This window comes from Gracilinanus agilis, chromosome 6 (genome assembly GCF_016433145.1).
Source record: "Gracilinanus agilis isolate LMUSP501 chromosome 6, AgileGrace, whole genome shotgun sequence".
In the NCBI taxonomy this organism is placed as follows: Eukaryota; Metazoa; Chordata; class Mammalia; order Didelphimorphia; family Didelphidae; genus Gracilinanus; species Gracilinanus agilis.
The window spans coordinates 64,258,926-64,280,350 of record NC_058135.1 but is presented as its reverse complement, the minus strand read 5'-3'; the positions used below and the strand labels follow the sequence as shown (position 1 = coordinate 64,280,350).

Here is a 21,425-nt window from a genome sequence, read left to right as displayed (position 1 = left end):
GAAGAATTGGTCATTTTTAGTGATGAAGAATTGCCTGAATATAACAAAGAAGAACCCAAAAGATATTTGAGGTTGATGTTTAAGTAGCAACTAAAGTTAGTTAAATAATGCAGATTAAGAGCTGACAGTAATCTTCGCCTGGATGAGAATTCTTTTCCATCTTGCTTCAAATATTATTCCTTAATGTTAATAAGTGTATATGATTGGTAGGTTTAAAATTAACAGTAAACTTTTAAAATAATACTATAAATATTAATTAGAGCATAATTGGCCTCATTGTCTGACTTGAGCTGTAATTTGCATGCTGACCATGAAAGTGGGAGGCCAATTTGTATAGGTTGTATCACAGGGTAATAGTAGTGACCAAAAGTGTAGACATGAAGCTATAGAAGAAGAGAGCTGGTTTCTGAGAAATGTACTATACTATGCCAACTTAAAAGAAAGATAAAACATAACATTTTCCTCTCTTAAATAATGTGACCGGACACAATTTCAGTAGAGAATACTTTCAGCAAATATGATTATAATTTTGTAACCTAAAATTGGTTAGAAAGTCTCTTTTTTTTCTGAGACATTTAGAGACTTGGTTACTTTATTTACTAGAATCAATAAATACTCAAACTTTTATTTGTTCATTTTTTTAATACTTACCTTTTTTAAAAACCCTTACCTATAGGATACAATACTGTGTATTGGGTCTAAGACAGAAGAGTGGTGAGGGCTAGGCAATGGGGGTCAAATGACTTGCCCAGGGTCACACAGCTAGGAAGTGTCTGAGGCCATATTTGAACCCAGGACCTCCTGTCTCTGAGGCTGGCTCTCAATCCACTGAGCCACCCAGCTGCCCCCTCATTTCTTTTTAAGATGGGGAATGTATTCCCCATCTTATAATTTTCATAATTATATTTGAGCCTCCTAAAATCATAGATTGAGTTGAAAATAGTCCTCAAAGTTCATCCAGTTTTATCCCTCATTTAAAGCTGAGGTAGTGCAAGTCAAAAGGGGTTAAGTGATGTGCCCAAGGTCTTGCATGTAGTACGTTACAGAACAGAGATTTAAACCCAGGTTCTGTTGTTTCCAAATCTTCCACTCTTTTCCATGAATCATATTACTTCTTCATTATACGATATTTGAAATAAGAAGTAATTCTGACTTTACCCTAATAGAGAAACTTCCTATGCTTCCAGTTCTAGAAGGAAAGGTATGAAGTGATGGCACCCATCTTTATCCTACCTACATTCAAAGAGTCTTATCTTCATTGAAAGAACATACCATTTCCAAATACAAGAATATATGTCCTTTATTTGAAGAAACTGAAAACACAATAAATTTCCTTAAATATTAACGTGAAATAGCCTAAGACAGTGATGGGCAAACTTTTTAAAAAGGAGCCAAAGGAAAGGAAATGCTCATCTGTCAGTCTGTTCCTAAGGCAACTCTTTCAAAGTTTCCTTGTATTGTATCCGACTCATTGTATTTGTCAGATTAGGAATAATGTCGTTGGGCCAAATAGAACATTTCAGGGGACCACATCTGGCCCGCGGGTTGTAGTTTGCCCATCACTGGTCTAGGAGATACTTTGATGAGGTCATAATTTGATGATTGCACTAATGATAAGTATTTTTAAAGTTATATGGACAAGGGAGTAGACATATTTTGTTGAGCAGAACTAGAGACAATGAGTAGAAATTGTAGAGAGGTAGATATCAGCTAAATAGAAAATTTTCTTAACTTTCTGTTAGACTAGAGCTGTATGGAAGTGTCAGAGGCTGCTGTAGTGTACTTTACTAAAGATTTTCAAGTGGAAGCTCAACTATTCAGGGGGAACTATTCATTAGGGATGCTATGGGAAGATTATCTTATTTAGACACTGATAAATGTGGGTCATCCTTTAACTATTAACCCTCTGCCACCAAGGAGGCTTTTAGCCCCTGGATTGACCAATATTTACATAATTTTATTCCTCACTAGATAATTAAAAATGCAAAGATGTATGGTTACAAAGGATGCACTTATACATTAGGTCAACTACTTTAAACTATTCCAAAGAAATCCCCCAAAGGATAGAAAGATCCCATATTCTGTGAGAACTGAATACAGCTAGAAATGTTCTTAAATACATTCCTGTGTCTGTAAGCACCACTTTGGGACACAATTATTGGACTTAAGAATAACAAAGAAACCAACAATTACAAATGGATCTGTATTTGTCCATGTTCTATTTCTGTGATAACAGAAAAGGAAATATTTTCAGGGACTTCAATAAAGACAAAATTCTGTCCCATTTCTTCTTCAGGAAAATTTCTGGCATGCTTTCCCCTCACTTTTGTTCCCCAGAACTGTGATTCCATTGGTATAAGGGGAAATGCCAAATATGGAAGCTTCTTCTAAAAATGCAGTTTAGCAACTTGTATATAACTTACAGTTAACTGACTTGCACATGGTACCACTGCTGCCCCAAAGCAGAACTTCAACCCATCATTCTGAGTCTAAAGCCACCACACACACCTCAGCCACTATACTAAACTGTCTTTCATATCCTTGATTCCATCAGTAATTTAAACAAAGGGGTTTTTTTCATGCTAATAAAATATGTAGGCTCAAAAATATAAAGATGGTAACAATACAAAGCCACCCCAGTTATTATTGATAAATTAACATACTTCTTTTTATATGTTCTCTAGATCCCAAGTCCAAAGGAAAAAAGCAAAGACCTAAGAAACACTTAATAGCAGTAATATTTATAGAGGAGAATAAAAGAGGCTATCAAATGTTTTGGAGATTTATCAAAAAGACCAACTCTAAATAGTAGTTAGTAAAAGAATATGATATAAAATCTCAGAACAAAATCAATAAGCTATCCACCTGACCCCCCACAACCTGGTGTCATCATTTCATCTTCAAGTTAATTTCTAGTTTGTCATTCTAGAATTATTTTATCTTACAAGACAGCTATTTGGGGCAGTGAATAGAATACTGTGCCTGAAGCCAGAAAGACCTCAATTCAAATCTGGCCTCCAACACTTAGTAGTTCATTGATCCTGGAAAGGTCATGTAACTTATGTCTGCCTCAGTTTCCTCAACTGAACAATTGGAATAATAATAGTACCTATCTCTCATGGTTGTTGTGAAGACTTGATGAGATAATAATTGTAAGATATCACAATGACTGGCACATAATTGTTACAATAGAAATACTTGTTCCCCTCCTTCCTGCCTGCCTCCCTCCCTGCCTGCCTGCCTTCCTTCCTCCTTAAAACTTCTCTCCCAACTTCTATCCCTCCTTCCTTCCCTTCCTCCTTTCCTCTTAATCTAATTCTAGGTGACTTTCATTAAATAAATGTACTTGAGAAGTAAGTAGTCTGGCAGGATATGATTGAAAACTACCATTTCCATGCAGTGACAAATCATTCACACGTTTTGGATCTTGATGAATTCAATCCAGTTTGTTTTTGGAGAGGTGGCAGCTTAATTCTGGTTAATTCATTAACCGTTTTGTGCACAAGATGTCCCATGGACAGCAGGGAGATGCAGCTTCCTTCTCAAGCGCCACTGTATCCTGAGAAAAAATTTAGATTGCTGTCTGTGCTCTACTGGCTTTAGGGAAAAGATCATTATCTCCCAGGCTGCTGGATCCAACTCCACCATTCAGAAATTACAGATAACTTGAGATGTTGCAGGAATGGTCTATGTCTGTCAAGGTTTGGGGTTGGGTAGGTCAAGATGAAAACATTATTATTCTGTCAGTTAAAACAGACATGAAGTTATGTTTGGCATTTATGGAAACAACATGTCTTCATGTGGAGACAACTACTGTCTGACTGGTTTTAGGGTCCAAACAGCCTGTGTTCAAATCCATTCTCTGATGCTGGCTAGCTGATTGATCCCAGGCAAGTCGTTCAGTGTTTCCATGGTTCAGGCAACCACCTAAGGCAGCACTGGTGAAGGTTTTTAAGTTCGAGTTCCCAGAGGGCAAATTCAAACTACCTGTGAACTCCGCTCCCCCCTCTCCATCCCCCCAATTACCTGAGAGATCAGAAGGAAAAAGTGCTTGCTTTGGGTGGCTAACAGAGGGATGGGTCACACAAAAAATGTCCTCGGGCTCTGGGAACAGGGTGAACAGAGCAGCTTCCCAAGTGCCAGCTGGGCACATGTGCCAATATTTCACCAAAGCTAACCTAAGGAAATTGTCTTCAGATCTGCATTGGCTACTGGTAGAGAAATTCCATATAAAAAATGCAATAAATTCATTCATATTATTAGCAAGTCTTCTATCAAATAGCTTGGGATAGTGGAAAGAAGATCAGTTTTGAGGTAGGAATACCTGGGTTCAGATCTTGTTTCTACTATTTGTTGTCTGCATGATCATGGACAAGTCATTCCATTGCTCTAAGTTTCTTCATCTCTAAAACAAAGGAGTTGAACAATATTTTGTCTTCCAAATCACATTGAGTTCTTGTTCCATGAAGTATGCATGACATAAAATAATGTGTACTTATTGATTTTTACCATGTTCATATTACTAGTGTTCTACTCTTTCAGGATACAGAAAAAGTTTAGTCAATTGAAGAGCTTATTTAAACTTATAAAACTATGGACCAAAATGTTCTGAGAATACTTTCCATTTGGGAAAAAGGGAATGCTGTTTTTTTAACCTTGCAAATTAGTGAAAAGATGTTCTTAAAGACTCCTTTTATTTTTCTCTAGTCAAAATTAATTTCTTTTTTTCAAATTTGGCTAATATTTTATATATTTTTCTTTACAAAGAATTAATTATCTCTACTTCCCTATATCTCCCCAATTGTACAATAAAATAAAATCCCTCATAACAAACACATAATCTAGCAACACAAATTCCTACATTGGCCATTCTTGATTTTTCAGTTCATCACTTCTCTGTCCAAACTCAAGTGGTATGATCCTCTGGACTTGTGGCTTATCAAGATTCATTTCTTAGACAGTTACATAAGATTCAATTAACTTATTTAGCTTATTATAGGCAAGTATTTATTCCTGCAAAAGTGGAATGGCAATCTAAATTTGTACATGAATATGGTAATGAGAAGGGGAAAAAACTTGGTATTAAATGTATATTAATTTTGACAATTTATTAATTAAAATTAAAAATCTGGGGACATTTGGGGTTATATGTTCACTTGTTTTCTACTGCACATTATTGATATGATAAAATATATTAGTGTGATATAGTAAAAAAAAAAAAACATTAGTTGGAACTCATAAGACCCAAGTTTTAGTTCTAGTTTTGATAGCTCTTTAATTTGACTATTGACTTCCCTGAATCTCATCTTCCTCATCCATAAAAATATCTGATCTCTGAAGATGTTTTAAGCTTTAACATTTCATGACACTAATTTAAAATAGATCATTTAAATTGGTAATAAATATATTGTCACCATTATTTTTCAGTGTATTGTAGAATACTTATCTGTAATTGAAAACATGATCCTCAAAGAGAACAAAGAGCAAGATGTTACTGGTTCCAAACTAAATTTATTCTCAAGATCATATTTAGTATAACTTTTAAAATATTATATAGTTCACATAATTATTTAGGGGTCTATTTTCTAATCTCTCTTGCTGCTTAACTTTTGGAAATTTTCTTGATAACCAATTACTACACTCCAGGTGAACAGGTGAAAAAATTAAAAGATGGGATTCAGATGTCTATTATGCACCTCTGGTCTCAAAGTTAGCTGTAGAATTCACATCTAAAATGAGGGTTAGAAATTCTGTAACATCTTGAATTGACTTCTATCTTCCATTTCTGAGGAAACTGAGTTTTCTGCGGTTTGGGGAGGTTGAGAGATGGGGGATAGCCAAAAATCCTGATGCCATCTTGGGTGGTGATAATCTCTCTGGTTCTCTGCCCAGGTTAGAACTTATCAGCGGGATTAAATCCAGTTCTGAAGGCTACAATTTAGAAAGGACATTGATTAAAATAAAGAATATCTAGAAGGAAGTAGCCAGGATGGCCAAGGGGTCTTGAGAACATGTCATATGAGACCTGGTTGGAAGAACTAGAACAACTTAACCTAGAGAAAAGACACCACAAGAGTGGTGGTGACAAAGAGCTATCTTTACATGTTTGAAAGGGCATCACATAGAAAAAAGATGAAATTTGTTCTTTCCAGCCTCAGAGGCTGGGATCAATGGCCAATAGTTGCAGAGTGGTCAATTTAGGCCTGGGTCGGAGAAAACTTCCTAACAATTAGAGCTACCCAAAAGTGGAAGGAAATGCCTCATGAGGGTTTCCCCTCATTGGAGGTCTTCAAAGAGTGGATGAATGACCCTTTGTCAGGTATGTTATACTGGGGATTTTTTTTCTCATTCTTGATGGACCAGATATCAGCCACGATCATATAAAGCTCCATGATTGTATGAAATACCTAAGAAGTTATGGGTCTGTTTTGACATACATGTTGAAAAAGGTTAAACATGTTTTATTGTTGGCTATATTCTGCCTTTCCAAAATTCCAAAAGAAAGCGATAATTAAACTGTTGCAAAAAGCATCATCTTCTGCAAGAACTAAGCAATGACTACAAATATCTAAATGATTTCTAGCCTCGTCTCCTTTTTATTTGGTTAATAGAATTTTGTCAATAAGAGTAATATTCTTGACTAGATGAGAGATTGTTTTTGAAATGTTGCCAAGTTTCCATTTTTCAAACAGAGACTATATTGTGGATTATTGAGTTATATTGTGCATTACAACCACAAGACTTTAAAAGGGAAACTATGCAGAGAAGAAATATTATAAACCTTTATTTTTAAACACATGACTTCCCTTTGGGAATGTACATTTATGTAATTATGATGAATAGTATTTTTGTGTTCCTTGATTTTGATAGTTTCTTCTCGGTAAAACTGATTTCATGAGCTCAAACAAGTGAACATATTTTTTTCTACTTTTTAAGCTTCATGGAACCATTATTCTGTTTTTACAGGCTTCTTTGTATCAGACCTCCTTAGACCGCAGTCTGGAAAGGCCTGCTAGGTAAGAACTAATTGCCTTTTCAGTGACCCATTCAACATGGTTTTTATTTCTTTTTTGAACACCTGAAAAAGTAATCAGAAGTGGTTGATTGCCCCATCTTGGTCATATTCAAATCACTTGAATTCATGACAAGATTCTCCTTTTAGCTGAAGTTGATATTAGATCTCCTTGGAAAAATGAAGGCTTGCTTCCTAACCTTCTTTACTCTAAAGCAGTGATTCCCAAAGTGGGCGCTATCAACCCCAGTGGGTGCTACAGTGATCCGGGGGATGGTGATGGCCACACTTTTTTTTTGTATTACATTCTATTCTGAGTTCAATAAATAGTTTCATAATTTCCAGGGGGTGCTAAGTAATATTTTTTCTGGAAAGGGGGAAAGTTTGGGAACCACTGCTCTAAAGAATCAAGGTCCAGATCAGCATTGCCAAGAGAAATGTTTCTGATAAAAACTCTGCTAACACTTCTTTCAAAGCACCTACCCAATCATGAATATATCATAATATAATCTGTTTATATAATGGAAAGTAATCATTTTAAAGCTGGTAAAAATGAGACCCAGATAATCAATATAGGTCATCATCAGAAAAGGACAGATAGAAAAGACCTCAAGAGACAACTGATCCAACCTCTTCATTTTCAGGATAAGAGGCCAGAGACCCAGTGATATTAAGATATCAAGGCCTCATGAGTAGTAAATAGGAGAAGTGACATTTGAACTCTGTTCCTCTGTCTTAAAATTCAATATCATTTTCATTGCAGTGTCATGCTGGATGAAGTATTGCTTATTTAGATTTTCACCTGGATATTTTGGGATTATAGCAATGTAGCCTCAGTACGTGGAGCTAAATTTAGTAGCTTCAAAAGCTAGAATTAATATCTTGATTCTCTAAACAAAAACACAGTAAAGGCGAAATTGGTCTTCCTTTTAGAGATTTTTCCCTCTGCTTTTCCCTGTTCTTCCAGTTCAAAAGATGCCAAGGAAGGACATGTTTTGACAAATTGATTTTCATCCAAATATTTGATTTAATGCACTGTCAAGTAACACCAAGAGTCCTTCCATTTTTAAAATGCGATCACTGAGAGGGAAAGTTTTAATACACATGAATAAATGGCTTAACAGGTGAGATTTCAAACTTTGAAAAAGGATTAGTAATTATATCTCCAGGGAACCACCTATTTGGCTTATTCAGAGGATCAGTATATTACCTTCAGGTTTTCAGAAAGTGAAAACTTTTAAACTGAATGTGGTTCTCCCCCACCCCCACTTTTTTTTCCTTTTTTTTTTTGTCTGTTTACTTAGCTCTGCAAGTATAACTGGTGACTACAGAAAAAGGAGGAAGAGTGAGCCTGCTGTGGGTCACCAGCGAAGTGTAGGTGATCAAAATATAAACCAAGCCAGCCCAACTCGAGCAGATCTCCCTGGTCCAAGCTCAACCCTTACAAAAATTTTCACTGGCTCTTCTCCTTCTTCCCCATCAAGAGCAAAAGGTAAGAGAAAAGTGCTTTAACAGCTACTTTATTTGCTAATTTCATTGCATAGTTCTTGGTGAAAACAAATACCAAGGTAGTGTTGGCTTTTATTTCTGTGGCTAGTCAAACACATTCTTGGGAATGAAATGTCTTGTGTTAAGTTTTAAAAGAAGAGGCTTCATTTCTAAGTTATTTCTTGCTGATGAAACATCAATTAATAAAAAGGATTTTCCTGCCTGCATAATGTCTATTAAACCTTTTATTTTAAGGCTATTATTTCATACACATATACATATATAAATATATTTCATGCATAAACTCAAATTGAAAGTACTGTGTGATTTATTAATAGTCTGTTTGTAAAATAATGCTGAAGTATTCCCAGGTTTGGAATTTTTTTAAAGATTCCTACAATTTTTAAGATTATCCTCATGTGTAAGTGGGAAATAAGAGCCCCTGCCCCATAATACCAATCACAAATCCTCTTAAATTTTCAGTTTCTTGGTATTTATTTATAAAACCTGGGACGATCTAGTAGGATGCTGTTAAGCAATTAATGGCAAGTCTTGAAGTTGATTCATTCATTACAAATACACAGTGGCATGTTTTTAAAGATGGCATCATATTTTTTAAAATAAAAATCCAACTTAAAAGAAATGCTCAGTTTCAAAATTCAGTTGTAGCGTTCACAAGTCACTAAGCCTCATTTTCCCTTGTGTCCAACTCTCACTCCATAATCTTAGGAAACTTTACACCCAGGGAGACATATTCATTCTTTCAACTCACTAGGAGACCATTGTGCCTGTTATTGCTACAGCTACTGAGCCTCCTGGGGACTGGAGCATGAAAAGATCTCCCTAAATACCCAATTTACTGTTGGACACTGGGGAACAGAACTATGCATAGGTTGTGGCCATCCCCAGGGCTAAACCAGAAAGGCAGAGATTTTTCAGATTTGTGAAGGGATATGGCTGACTGAGTGAGTAAGCCCCAACCTAAATGGTTAATAAGATAAAAGGGATCGATTGTGCTTATACATTAAATATCATCACCTATTTTTAATAGCTAGAGAATGATGTTAAGCTATGGTGAGAGTCGTCCTGTTAAGTGACTCTTAGGCATGGTATCCCTCTCAAGAGAAGAGAGAATCATTGGTTAGTACCACTGACATTCACACATCTACAGCCTCAGAAGCTGCCTAGTCCTACTCTCTATTTTACAGATGAAGAAACTGAGGCCCGAAACAGTTTTATAACTTTGTAGTCACATAGGCAGTTAAGTCACAAAGCTGGGGTTCAAATCCAGGTCCTGCTGCATCCACCCTGGCAGTTACTAGATTTGAACATATTATGATCTGTCGCTATATGTACCCTGTCCTTCGTCGACATAACTGATCATAAAGAGGCCAATTCCAATTTTCTGAGTAGAATTTTAAGGACTATTTCATTCTACTTATCTACAGTTAATGCTAGACTCAATTTCAGGTCTTCTTGAGCCTATTAAGTGCATGCTACTGTTTTTGAATGTTAACTTTCTAACATTTGGCTTTATTTTAAAAATGAGTAATAATAATGACTAATGACAGCTAATAATAAGACTTGATCTGCTGGTACAATTCCAAATTTACAGACCTTCAATCTTTTTACAGACTATCTTTTACAAAATTGCTCTGCCCTGCCATCAGTTTAATAGACAATGACGTTTTTTCACGTAATGCATTTAGGAAAAAAGGCGAATGACTTATAAGTGTCATAGCTCTAGATAGAATAGATTTCTCAGTCACTAATTCTTTACTGCTTTGTTAAGTTTGTTGAATACAATTTAATAGATGAGAAAACCAATGAAATTTTAATAGTTCTCCAGCTTGATCTGATTCGTATTTTTCTTCTTGCTTAAACGATCTATATACTGTTTCTAGGTTTAACTACACTAACTGCTTGCTCTGTTCTTTGCTTTCTGCTATTTACTGACCCAATCTCTTCTCTCTGTGAACCTGTTAACTGCCGGAAATCTTTCTCTTCTGCTGGGCTGCTCTTTGGATTTTAAGGTGGGGATATTAGCAAAGCATGTCCATCCCTTTACAATTATTCAGGGCACAACCACCACACCTCAAGTGAGTTAGATTACTGCAGCACTTACAGGCGGCATTTGGATGTGCCAAATGATTCAAAGCGTGCCATCACCTTCAAGAATGGTTGGCAGATGACACGGCAGAATGCCGAGGTCTGGAGCAGCACGGAAGAAACGGTTTCCCCCAAAATGAAATCTCGCAGCTGTGATGATCTCCTGAATGAGGACCACGATAGTTTCCCTGACCCGCAGACCAAGTCCGAAAGTCTGGGCTCTCTGTTATGTGAGGAGGACTCCAAAGACAGCTGCCCACTGACGTGGGTCTCCCCCTATATCCCTGAGAACCGCATGAATGGCAGGTCAAGGATCCGGCATAAGTCAGCACACGATGCCCCTGGGTTCTTGAAAATGTACAAGAAAATGCATCGCATTAACCGCAAAGAGTTGATGAAGTCCGAGGTGATTTGTTCTGTCAAGTCCAGGATTTTACAATATGAAAAGGAACAACACAAGGGCATGCTGCGTGGGTGGAGCCAGTCTTCAACTGAGGAAGTGCCCCGGGACATGGTGCCCACCCGCATTTCTGAATTTGAGAAGCTAATTCAAAAGTCAAAGTCCATGCCCAATCTGGGTGATGAAATGTTGTCCGCTGTCACCTTAGAGCTGCCTCAGAATGGATTGTGTCCAAAACGACGGTTTTCCATTGAGTCTTTATTGGAGGAAGAAAACCAAGGGAGACACATGAGTCAGGTTCCACGAAGCTATAAGCCCAAAACCCTAGTGCCGATTCACATTGAAGTGACCAGTGATGAACAGCCACGATCTCACATGGAGTTCTCAGACAGTGACCAAGACGGGATGATCTCCGACGTCAGTGACTTTGTTCACGTGGAAGGTTCGTCCTTTTGCAGCGAGAGCGATTTTGATCATTTCTCCTTTACGTCCTCCGAGAGCTTCTATGGCTCCAACCATCACCATCATCACCACCACCACCATCACCACCACCACCGACACCTCATCAGCTCCTGCAAGGGGAGATGCCCTGCCTCTTATACACGATTTACCACCATGCTAAAACACGAAAGAGCTAAGCAAGAGAATGTGGAAGATTCTAGACGACAGGAAATAGACTCTGGCCTCTCGAAGTTAGCCTTTCTCGTAAGCCCGGTGCCTTTCCGGAGGAAAAAAAGTGCTGCTCCCAAAAAACAGACTGAAAAAACAAAATCCAAATCATCGGTATTCGATGCTCTGGACTCTGCCCTTAAGGACATATGTGATCAAATTAAAGCTGAAAAAAGAAGAGGAAGTTTGCCTGATAATAGCATTCTACACAGACTTATCAATGAGCTGCTTCCAGATATTCCTGAAAGGAATTCCTCACTTAAAGCTCTGAGAAAAAGTCCCCTGCATCAGCCTTTTCCTCCCCTTCCTCAAGATGGTGCTGCCCATTATCCACCCTACCAGAATGATTGTGGACGATTACCTCCTAGTGCCTCTTTTCAAGACATGGATACAACTAACAACAACTACCAGGAAAATGATAGTGCCCTGTGTTTCCAAGGTGGATGATTTTTTTCCTTTTTTTTAATCTTGTCTTGTGATTGAGGCAGCCATCTTTTAGTTCTGTCATTTTCTGTTTCTTCTTTCCATTTCATTCATCCAAATACTGATTACCATCCATGGAGGCAAAAAATGATGACAAGCTGATGCTTGTTGTGGGAAGATGACCCACTGAACATCTGCCATTTCTCTGTCATTTGGGACCTTTCTGTGTGTTGCTAAAAGTAAGTGTCAAGGCATGCAAATTTACTAATTCCATCTTGAAGTTCAAAGACCATCACAGAGCCTACTGTTAGGAGAGTGGCCACCCAGACAGCAAATAACAAGAACATCTTTTACCAAATTTAAAAGAGTAGTTTAACAGAGGAATGAGTTGTTTAAATAACAGTCTGAGAGGTAGGAAAACTGGGAAAGATCAAAGAATTTTATCATCAACTTAATCTATTCAGATTAACAAAAATGTATTAAATATCCTCTGTGTCCTAAGCACTGGGTGTAGTAAGATAAAAACAACAAGAGCAATACAAGCCCAGCTTTTAAGGAGAGTGAATGTAGTATTATGAGCTTGAGATATACATATAAATAGCTACTTATAATATAATTTTTTCCATATTAATACATGTTAGAATACATACATGTTAGAATGAATGATTCATATGTGTGTTAGAAAGTGACCAAGTACAGAGTAGGAAAAGAGAGAGCAATGAGGGATTTTAAAGGGAAGAATTCTAGTTTGGGAAATAAGGGAAGGAAGTGCCTTTGGAGCTAAGTTGAAATGAGGAAAAGGATTTCACTGCATGAAGATAACTGAGGAAGCCTGTTCTAGGTATAACAAATAGTCCAAATAAATGCATGGAGTTAGAACAGGGCAGGATGAAAGCCGGGGTCAGCTATTTGGCCGAAATAAAATTTGTTCAAAGGTTAGTAGCATGAAATTAAGCTTGAAAGTTACAGAGAATTAGAAAGAAGGCTTCTCACCTTAGACTGGACAGAAGGAGGAGAGTATGTTTGGATAGAAACAAAAAAGTTTGAAGCTATCGAGGAAAGGAGGTAATGCTAGCTGGCTTCCCCTCACTCTTCTCAGTATCATAGGAGATACTACATGTGAAGAAAGAAAGTGTGGGTAGAGAGGCATTAAAGGACTTGGGGAGAATGTTCAGACTTTCTGTAATTAGGATCTTTTTTTCCCAAAGGATTTTCATATAGTTATATGAGCCTCATTGAGGCTAGATAGTATGATTTATAGATGAAAAAGTCAGAAGAGGGAAATGATTTTCTGCATTCTGTTCTATTCTAGGGAATAGAAGAGGCAGTGAGTTAAGCAGTACGACTAACTGTAGGTATGGGATCAAGATCATGAAGAAATGAAGTCAAAATAGGTATAATAGACTGAGGAAACAAGCTGAGAAATAGAAGGTTCAAGGTGAAGGTGAACTAGTTAGGGCAGTGATGGGCAAACTTTTTAAAGAGGGGGCCAAAGAAAAGGAAATGCTCATCTGTCAGCCTGTTTCTAAGGTAACTCTTTTGAAGTTTCATTGTATTGCATCCTACTCATTGTATTCGTCAGATTAGGAATAATGTCGGGCATCCTGTTAGAACATTTCAGGGGGCCACATCTGGCCTGCAGGCGGTAGTTTGCCCATCACTGAGTTAGGGGAAACAAAACTGAGAGCCATGGAAGGCAGAAGATTATGGAGAGAAAGCAGATTTTTAAGAATTAGCCATTTTGGAGGTGAAATGGCTCCAGGAAATAGTGAATTCTGGGGTGTTCTAAAATGTGGACAACTCCATTCCGTTGAAAGAAGATGGAAATTATGGGAATCGAGAATGGAGAGCTGGCTAGATAGCAAAGGGGTCATCATTAGAAATTGAAGTGACCACAGTTGGAAGTCAGGACATAAAGTAGAATAACTAATGCTAAGATGGAATTGACTTGGAAGTCAGTTGATAACAGTGGAAAGGTTTGCGGGAGAGGAGTATAGTCAGAGAGCATTAACTTTATTATATTTTTTATACCTTTAGTTTCCATCTTCGAATCAACACTGTATTTTAGTTCTAAGGCAGAAGAGCGGTAAGGGTTGGGCGGTGAGGGTAAATGATCTGCCCAGGGTCACACAACTAGGAAGTGTCTGAGCCCAGATTTTAAACCCAGGACCTCTTATCTCTAGGCCAGGGTCTCAATCCACTAAACCACCTACCTGATCCTGAGAGTCTTAACTTTATCTTTTTTTCTTTAAAACCCTTACCTTCCATCTTAGAATCAATACTATGTTTTAGTTCTAAGGCAGAAGAGTGGTAAGGGCTAGGCAATGAGGGTTAAGTGACTTGCCCAGGGTCACACAGCTAGGAAGTGTCTGAGGCCGGATTTGAACACATGGGACCTCCTGTCTCTAGGCCTGCCTCTCAATCCACTGAATCACCCAACTGCCCCCTGAGTCTTAACTTTAAAGGACAAAGGAGGATATTGAGTAACAGTGACAATAAGGAGAACAAGAGGTATGCTAACTCCTCTGGCCCAGTAACTTCCAAAGTGTGAGAAAATGAGTGGACAGCCCTGGAAAGGGTCATAAATGATGTAATGTCTTCCAGGAAAAGCCATATTTCAGTCATTGCCAAGAGGTAGATGGTGTGAAATAGGAGACTCAAAATAAAAAGGGGGTTTGTTCATGGAGAGTCTATCAGGATATAAAGGAGAAAAAAAAATTATATATATATATATATTTTTTTTTAAATTTAGTTCCACTTTATATTGGAACTTACATATCTGTTATAAAACTTTCAGCAACCAATTTGGTAAAATCCAGTTAGCGATTATCTAATATCTAATTAGCAATTAGAGAGATTTGGGTTGGTGTCGAGCATTTCTGTCACAAAGAAAAAATCATATATGAAAGTATTGTGAACACATTGTTGTGCTAGTCCAAATGGTTCCATTTCTGTATCCATCCCTTGGCTTTTTCTTTACACCTTTCTTCACAAATTAAAATGCACCTCTATGTGAATCTCATTAGAAGGAGCTATTTTCAGAGAGGTATTATTATTCCTTTAAAGGAGGCACCACAAACAAATAAATCATAGTGAGAGTCTGGCTTACTTTTTAAGGTCGTTGGGAATTACAGACTCGGGCTGTATTGCTATTATCCTGTTTTGCATTTTTGCCTTTAGATTAGATTTAGATTGGATCACTTTTCTTTGGAATGGATTTGTTAAATTGGAATGAATCAATGTGCAGATCTAAAATTTAGGCCCTCAAGTCAGGACGAGCAGTGGAATATCAATCTAGAAAGTTATATTTCAACCAGGTGCAGAGATTGGGTGTATCCTGGGTGGTATGTCAGGCCCAGCAATTACAGTGTGTCTACTCTAAAATATATATATATTTTTTATGCATGTGAAATGAGGTTTAAAGGGACAAGGGCAGTCTTGGACAGGAAAAGACATCTTAAGACGTGAATAAATGTGTATATCCCATGCAGCACAAAAAAGAAAAGGGATGTGTAGTCATTAGGTGGAGAAGGGACAGTTTAATGGGGGCAATTTCAAAGAGAAAATGATTTGTAAGTTATTTCGGGGCCTAGAATGCATTGGGAAGAGTACTTGGGAGATTTTTCCAGCAGATTTGTTTTCTTCATTATGTCTCACTCGATCTAAAATTCACTTCCATTCCTGGTTCACAAACCAGCTTCCACAAACACTTTCTTCTAGTGCCTCGTCAGGGAGCAGAGTTGACCCTGGGATCTCAAAGACTTTGTACATCATGTATCAGTGATGCATTTTTCAGTCATAGCAATCCTCAGCTACCATTTACTGAGGTGTCGAGGTCTCACAATGTGCCTAAAAGGTGAAGGGCATACAATGAAATCACAAATTCTGGAAGGATTGGAGAAGTTCATTCACTAAAATGAAAATAAAAACTGAGTATAATATTGTTTTTAAACCCTTGCCTTCTGTCTTGAATTGATACTGAGTATGGGTTCCAAGGCAGAAGAGAGAATGGTAAGAGATAGACAATTGGGGCTAAGTGACTTAACCAGGGGCACACAAGTAGGAAGTATCTTAGGACAGATTTTAACCCAGAACTTCCCATCTCTAGGCCTGGATCTCTATCCCCTGAGTCACCTCGCTGTCCCAATCAGTTAGGATTTTAACAGCACCTCCCTATGTGCAGGCACCACACTAAACACTGAAGATGCAAAGAAAGGCAAAAAACCAAATGGGTACAAACAAGACAGATACAGAATAAACTGGAGGTAGTGTCAGACGGAAGGCAGTAACGTTATGGATGACTAGGAAAGACTCTGTACATTCAGTGGGAATTTATCTGAGGCTTGGAGGAAGGCAGGGAAGCCAGAAGGCAGAGATGAAGTGGGCAAATGCCCCGGGCATTGGGGACAGCCAGTGAACAAACTTGGTGTCCAGAGATGGGATGTCATGGCAAGGGACAGCAAGGAGGCCAGTTTCACAGGATCTCAGATTCCACAGAGAAGGGTAGAGCATAAGAAGCCTGGAAAGGTAGAAAGGGGGCAGCCTCTGAAGCACTTTAAGAATCAGAGAATTTTCTATTTGAAAAGTTTTTCAAGTACTATAGAAATGTGGGCTTCTTGATTGAATGTGCAGGCTTTTAGGGTGGAGTTGACCAGGGAGATTCACATGCAGATAATCAATAACTAATTTCATTTGCATCATTGTAAATTACAAACAGAATTAGTCTTCATGAAATGAGAACTCTCATATATTATTTCATTGGAAGTTTCTGAATCACTTATGAAGGCAGAAATAAATGCATCATACTTAGCATAGATGAATTCTGCGGTCCCGAGTAAGTGGTGTGTGTGTGTGTGTGTGTGTGTGTGTGTGTGTGTGTGTGTTTACGTAAAAATATACACACTAAGCAACTAGGTGGTGCAGTGGATAGAGTACTAGGCTTGAAATCAGGAAGATCTGAGTTCAAATTCCACCTCAGACATCATATCATCTTGGGTGAATCATTTAACCTTGTTTGCCTCAGTTCCCCCATCTGTAAAATGAGCTGGTGAAGGAGATGGCCAACCACTCCAATCTTTACTTAGAACTTTCCAAATGGGGTCACAAAGAGTCAGACACAACTGAACAATGATATATATTTATAATAACTATTATAAAAATTTGATGATACTTTTCCATAAAGGAGATATTATCCCATCCATTTCAGGGTAGGGTACCATATTAGGTTCTGAAGACATGGAGACACATAATATGCCCTTGCATTCTGGGAAATTACAATCAAATAGGATGAGAATGGAAGAGGTTATGACAGGTGTACCAGTAAGTATGATACCAGAGTAGAATGTATTCAAAGCAAAAGAGATTCATTCATTCAAGGTGCTCTAGGAAAGTTTGAAAAGAGATAATTTTCAGACATAGATTCAGGGAGTCTTTACCGCTTCTCTCTACCCTCATGATTTTTCATGCCATTCTGTGGCATCCTTGACCCTCATTTCCTCCTCCAGGGTACCCTCAATGAGGAGATAAAGCCCTTCCCTGGAGCCCTCCCTCTCTAGCTATCCAGGAAAAGGCCTATTCTGCAAAGAAAGTTTATGTCGTGATTCAGTCATGTCCCACTTTACGTGTCCCTCTGAATTGTCGTACACGGGGTTTTCTTGGCAAAACTACTGGATTGGTTTTCATTTCCTCTCCTGTGTGTTCCTGTTTTGGAGATGAGGAAGTGAGGCAAATAGGGGTTAAGTGACTTCCCCTGGGACACATAGCTAGCAAGTGTTTTGAGGCTAAATTTGAACTCAGATCTTCCCAATTTTAAGCCCAGTGCTCTCTATACTATACAGCTTAGTTGCCCCATGATCCTTTTGAGGTGTTATAACTATTCCCTTGCCATAGAAGCCTCCACTGAGTGTAGTTTGGTGCCAAGTTACCTGTTCTCTTCTGTGTAATTTAGACACATAAATAGTTTGGGTTTTGAAATGGAAACACCTATTCTCCATGACTAAGGTCTTGCAGAGCTAGGTCAAAAGGAGAGAAGAGAAATAACTGTGTACCTGTTTGGCTTTATGGCTCTGTTGTTTCTACGAAGCCTCCTCCAAAACCTTTGACTATGTAGCGACACCATTGCCTCTACCTTGATAATAGTAACCAGTATTGCTTTGGGTTATTTTTTTCCCCAAAAAATCACTATAAACCAGGGCCATTCTTTTAATTTTCAATGGAATTCAATTCAATTAATATTATCCTCAATCAGCAGGCTCGTGCTAGGTTCTAGATCAGAGGCTGTTAAACTGTTTTTTGTATCATAGCCTCCCTTTTGGCAGTTTGGCAAAATCTTGTGAAACCCTTCACAGATAAAGTTTTAATGTAAAATAAACTACATAAGATGACAAAAGAAACTAATTATATTGAAATACAATAAAATATTTCTTACATTATAATTACATTACATAATATATAGTTATTATGGTAGTCATGTAATTATATATAGTAATATGTAGCTATATGGTATAATAATATAGTTGCATGTAGTAATATATAGTTATATTATCAAAATATTTAACCTCCTAGCCCACATATTAAGAATTATTTGAGGGAATCAGGGAGTGTGTGTGTACACAGATGTATATATATTACTCATATGTATCTACATATTGCTTATATATGTGTTTATAGCCATGTATATGTCCATTTATATAATAAATATATAGGAGGGATATATGCAATTATAAGGGGAATGTAATATATAATACACATGTATAAGAGAAGTGATGTATACGTATGTGTATATATATATATATATGTATAAAGTTGGAGTAACTGAGGGAGAGAGGAAGAGGGAAAGAAAAAAAGAGAGACAGAGACAGAAACAGTGAGATATGACTCTGGAGCCTTTCTTCTATTTCTTCAAAATTAGATTGGGTGGTGACTTCATTTTTAGTATTTCCCGTTAATCAGACTAGCTGAATTTGCTAATAGGATAAAAAAAATCTGTTAACTGATGTCTATGAGGCTTTGGGGGAAGAGGGAAGTCAGCAACAGGGTCCTGGAATACTTAGCTAATTTTTTTTCAGTGCTAAAAAGTTTTAAATAATTTCCCTTATCCTCACAATTAATTCTTAGACCTGCACACCACATAAAACCATGCTAAGAATGACTGATACTGAATTCTTACCCACAAATCATCAAGCCCACTTGGTTCCAAAGTAGATGGAACAGGGCGAACACTGGAAGCCTGTGTGCTATTCTAATTGTTGAGTCAAGTTAAACCTTTGTTTTGTTTTGTTTTTCTAAATAAAAATAGATTTTTTAACAAGATATTACATTAGCTGGGCACAAAGGGATGCCACATATAACAGAGTTTTGCATCCTTGAAAAAAAGATCTTAAAAAGTTTGATCATAATCTCTCATTTTCAGTTCTTTGTTTTATCATCTATTTCTTCCCATGACCAAAAACTTTAAATATTGTATTTGAGCAAAATGTTTCTGAGGTTCTTTATTTTGAGTATAACCTCCAAACTTGCCTCTGGTAAGTCCACAGTAGGCTCTCTAATGGATGAAGTAACAATGAAGACTAGACAAGAATTAAGAAATAAAATTCTACTACCATTGAGTCAGTATCTCCTCATATAGTAATTAATGTGTTTTCTCAAGCCATTATTCAGAAACATAAGAATCACTTTTAGTTACATCATTGTCATTCAACATTTTCCCACTTAATTGTTGTGGTCTCTGATATTTTACCTGTTTTAAAGCACAATCCTCTTGTGAACTGTATGTCACAAGTTTGTGACTCACTTTTGAGTTTCATAATTTTGTTTTGTTTTCAATTGTGTTGCACATCCAGATATAGTTTCTTATTTTAGAAAACCATCCGCCATCTTGAAAAATGGTTTAATTGTTGATTATGTTTTAAACTAAGCTGTTAATCACCATGTGCTTACCATTGTTCTTTTCAATAGACCAAGAGTCTCCTAGAAGTTATTCATCAGCTTTCACTGACTTGGGTCCAAGTATTCCCAGGGAAAGAAGAGGAACTCCAGAAAGAGAGGTAGTTAAATAGTGGGTTAAATGAGACAGCAGGTATGAAAGTGATGTGTCTGTCTATATACAAGCTATGTAAGTATCTTAATGTCCTTTAAGTGGAATTTGGGGTTCTGAGGTGTAATGCATAGAGATGGGTAGAGAATCACTAGCCCAGTGTCAACAGAGATAAAATTAAGGCAGGTCTATGAAGGGAAATCCAAGAACAGGGGGCAGTCAAGGAGATGGAAACAGGTCAAGTCCTAATATGGTGCCTGGCAGAAGGTGGTACCAAAGCCAGAAAAACCTGATTGGTTGAGCAATACCAAATCCTGGGGGTGGGGGAATAAAAAGGGAACCTGGATCTAGAGTGTAGGTCAGTTTTCACAGTGGTGTTGATTTGATGAAAGGGGTGGAGGGAAATGATATCTAGGGAATTGGCAGCTAGTTGATACTCAGACTCCTACCAATCAGCTGTTATCACAGACCTTATTTTGTCCAAGGGATTCAGGAGATTTGAACTTTCCCAGGGATGCCCAAAGGCTATCGGGAACCTTACAATAAGAGAGGCAGAACTAGAAAGATCTTGGTTCAGGTCCTGCCTTTGACACATCCTGATTGTAAAACCCTAAGAAAGTCCCTTAATTTCTTTAGACCACTCTGTAAATCTGTAGAAACCAAAGAGAAGGAGTTAGCCTGCATTGAAAGAGAGAGTTTCCTCGCTTAGCAGTTGATTATACCAAAGAAATCACAGGTCCAGTCTCTAGCCCTCTATAAATTATTAGTATTAGTTGTTGTATTTATATTTAAGGTGATAGCTAGTAAATCACTCGCTAAATAAGAAAATCTGAAAATCTGGCAGGAAAAATGATCCCAAGATTTTTTTCCTCCTTTCCATATGAAGAAGAACAGAGACATCAGCCCAGAAGGCAGGCTGTGGCTTTAGGGTTTAGCCTGGAACAATAGATATTTTGAGTTCTGATATTAACCATTGACTATTGAAGGGGAGGTTAAGCAATAAGACTCACTGAGTCATAAACTTTCCATCCATGAATGTTCATGTTTGCAATTTGTGGCAGAAAGTACCGCCTTAGAAGCACTTCCTACTTTATCAGGGAAGGGTGGTAGGTCACAGTGAAATATCACTGATAGGTCACTTAGGTGCAGGTGGCTGAAGCCCAAGATGGTTCTGAATTTGGAGATTTTGTGTGGGATTGGAGGAGAATTTGAGTGGACCCTGAAAGTTCTCTTTCAGCCAGATCTGGCTCTTAATCTATCTAACTTCAGAGTAGAAGGGCAGTTCAAGA

The 21,425-nt window shown here is 37.7% G+C and overlaps 1 protein-coding gene across 10 annotated transcripts in view; it reads left to right on the top strand.

The window, feature by feature from the left end:
- The window catches only part of SORBS2 (sorbin and SH3 domain containing 2), a 120,799-nt gene that overhangs the window by 57,965 nt on the left and 41,409 nt on the right, over positions 1-21,425 (top strand). For 7 of the 10 annotated variants that reach the window (XM_044681159.1, XM_044681158.1, XM_044681157.1 and 4 more), the window contains 4 exons: positions 6,967-7,016; positions 8,317-8,504; positions 10,534-12,117; positions 20,058-20,146. In XM_044681159.1, coding sequence (XP_044537094.1) covers positions 6,967-7,016; positions 8,317-8,504; positions 10,534-12,117; positions 20,058-20,146 — 1,911 coding nt within the window. The remainder of the gene's footprint in view (positions 1-6,966; positions 7,017-8,316; positions 8,505-10,533; positions 12,118-20,057; positions 20,147-21,425) is intronic. The other 3 variants (XM_044681161.1, XM_044681160.1, XM_044681162.1) reach the window with 1 other exon arrangement.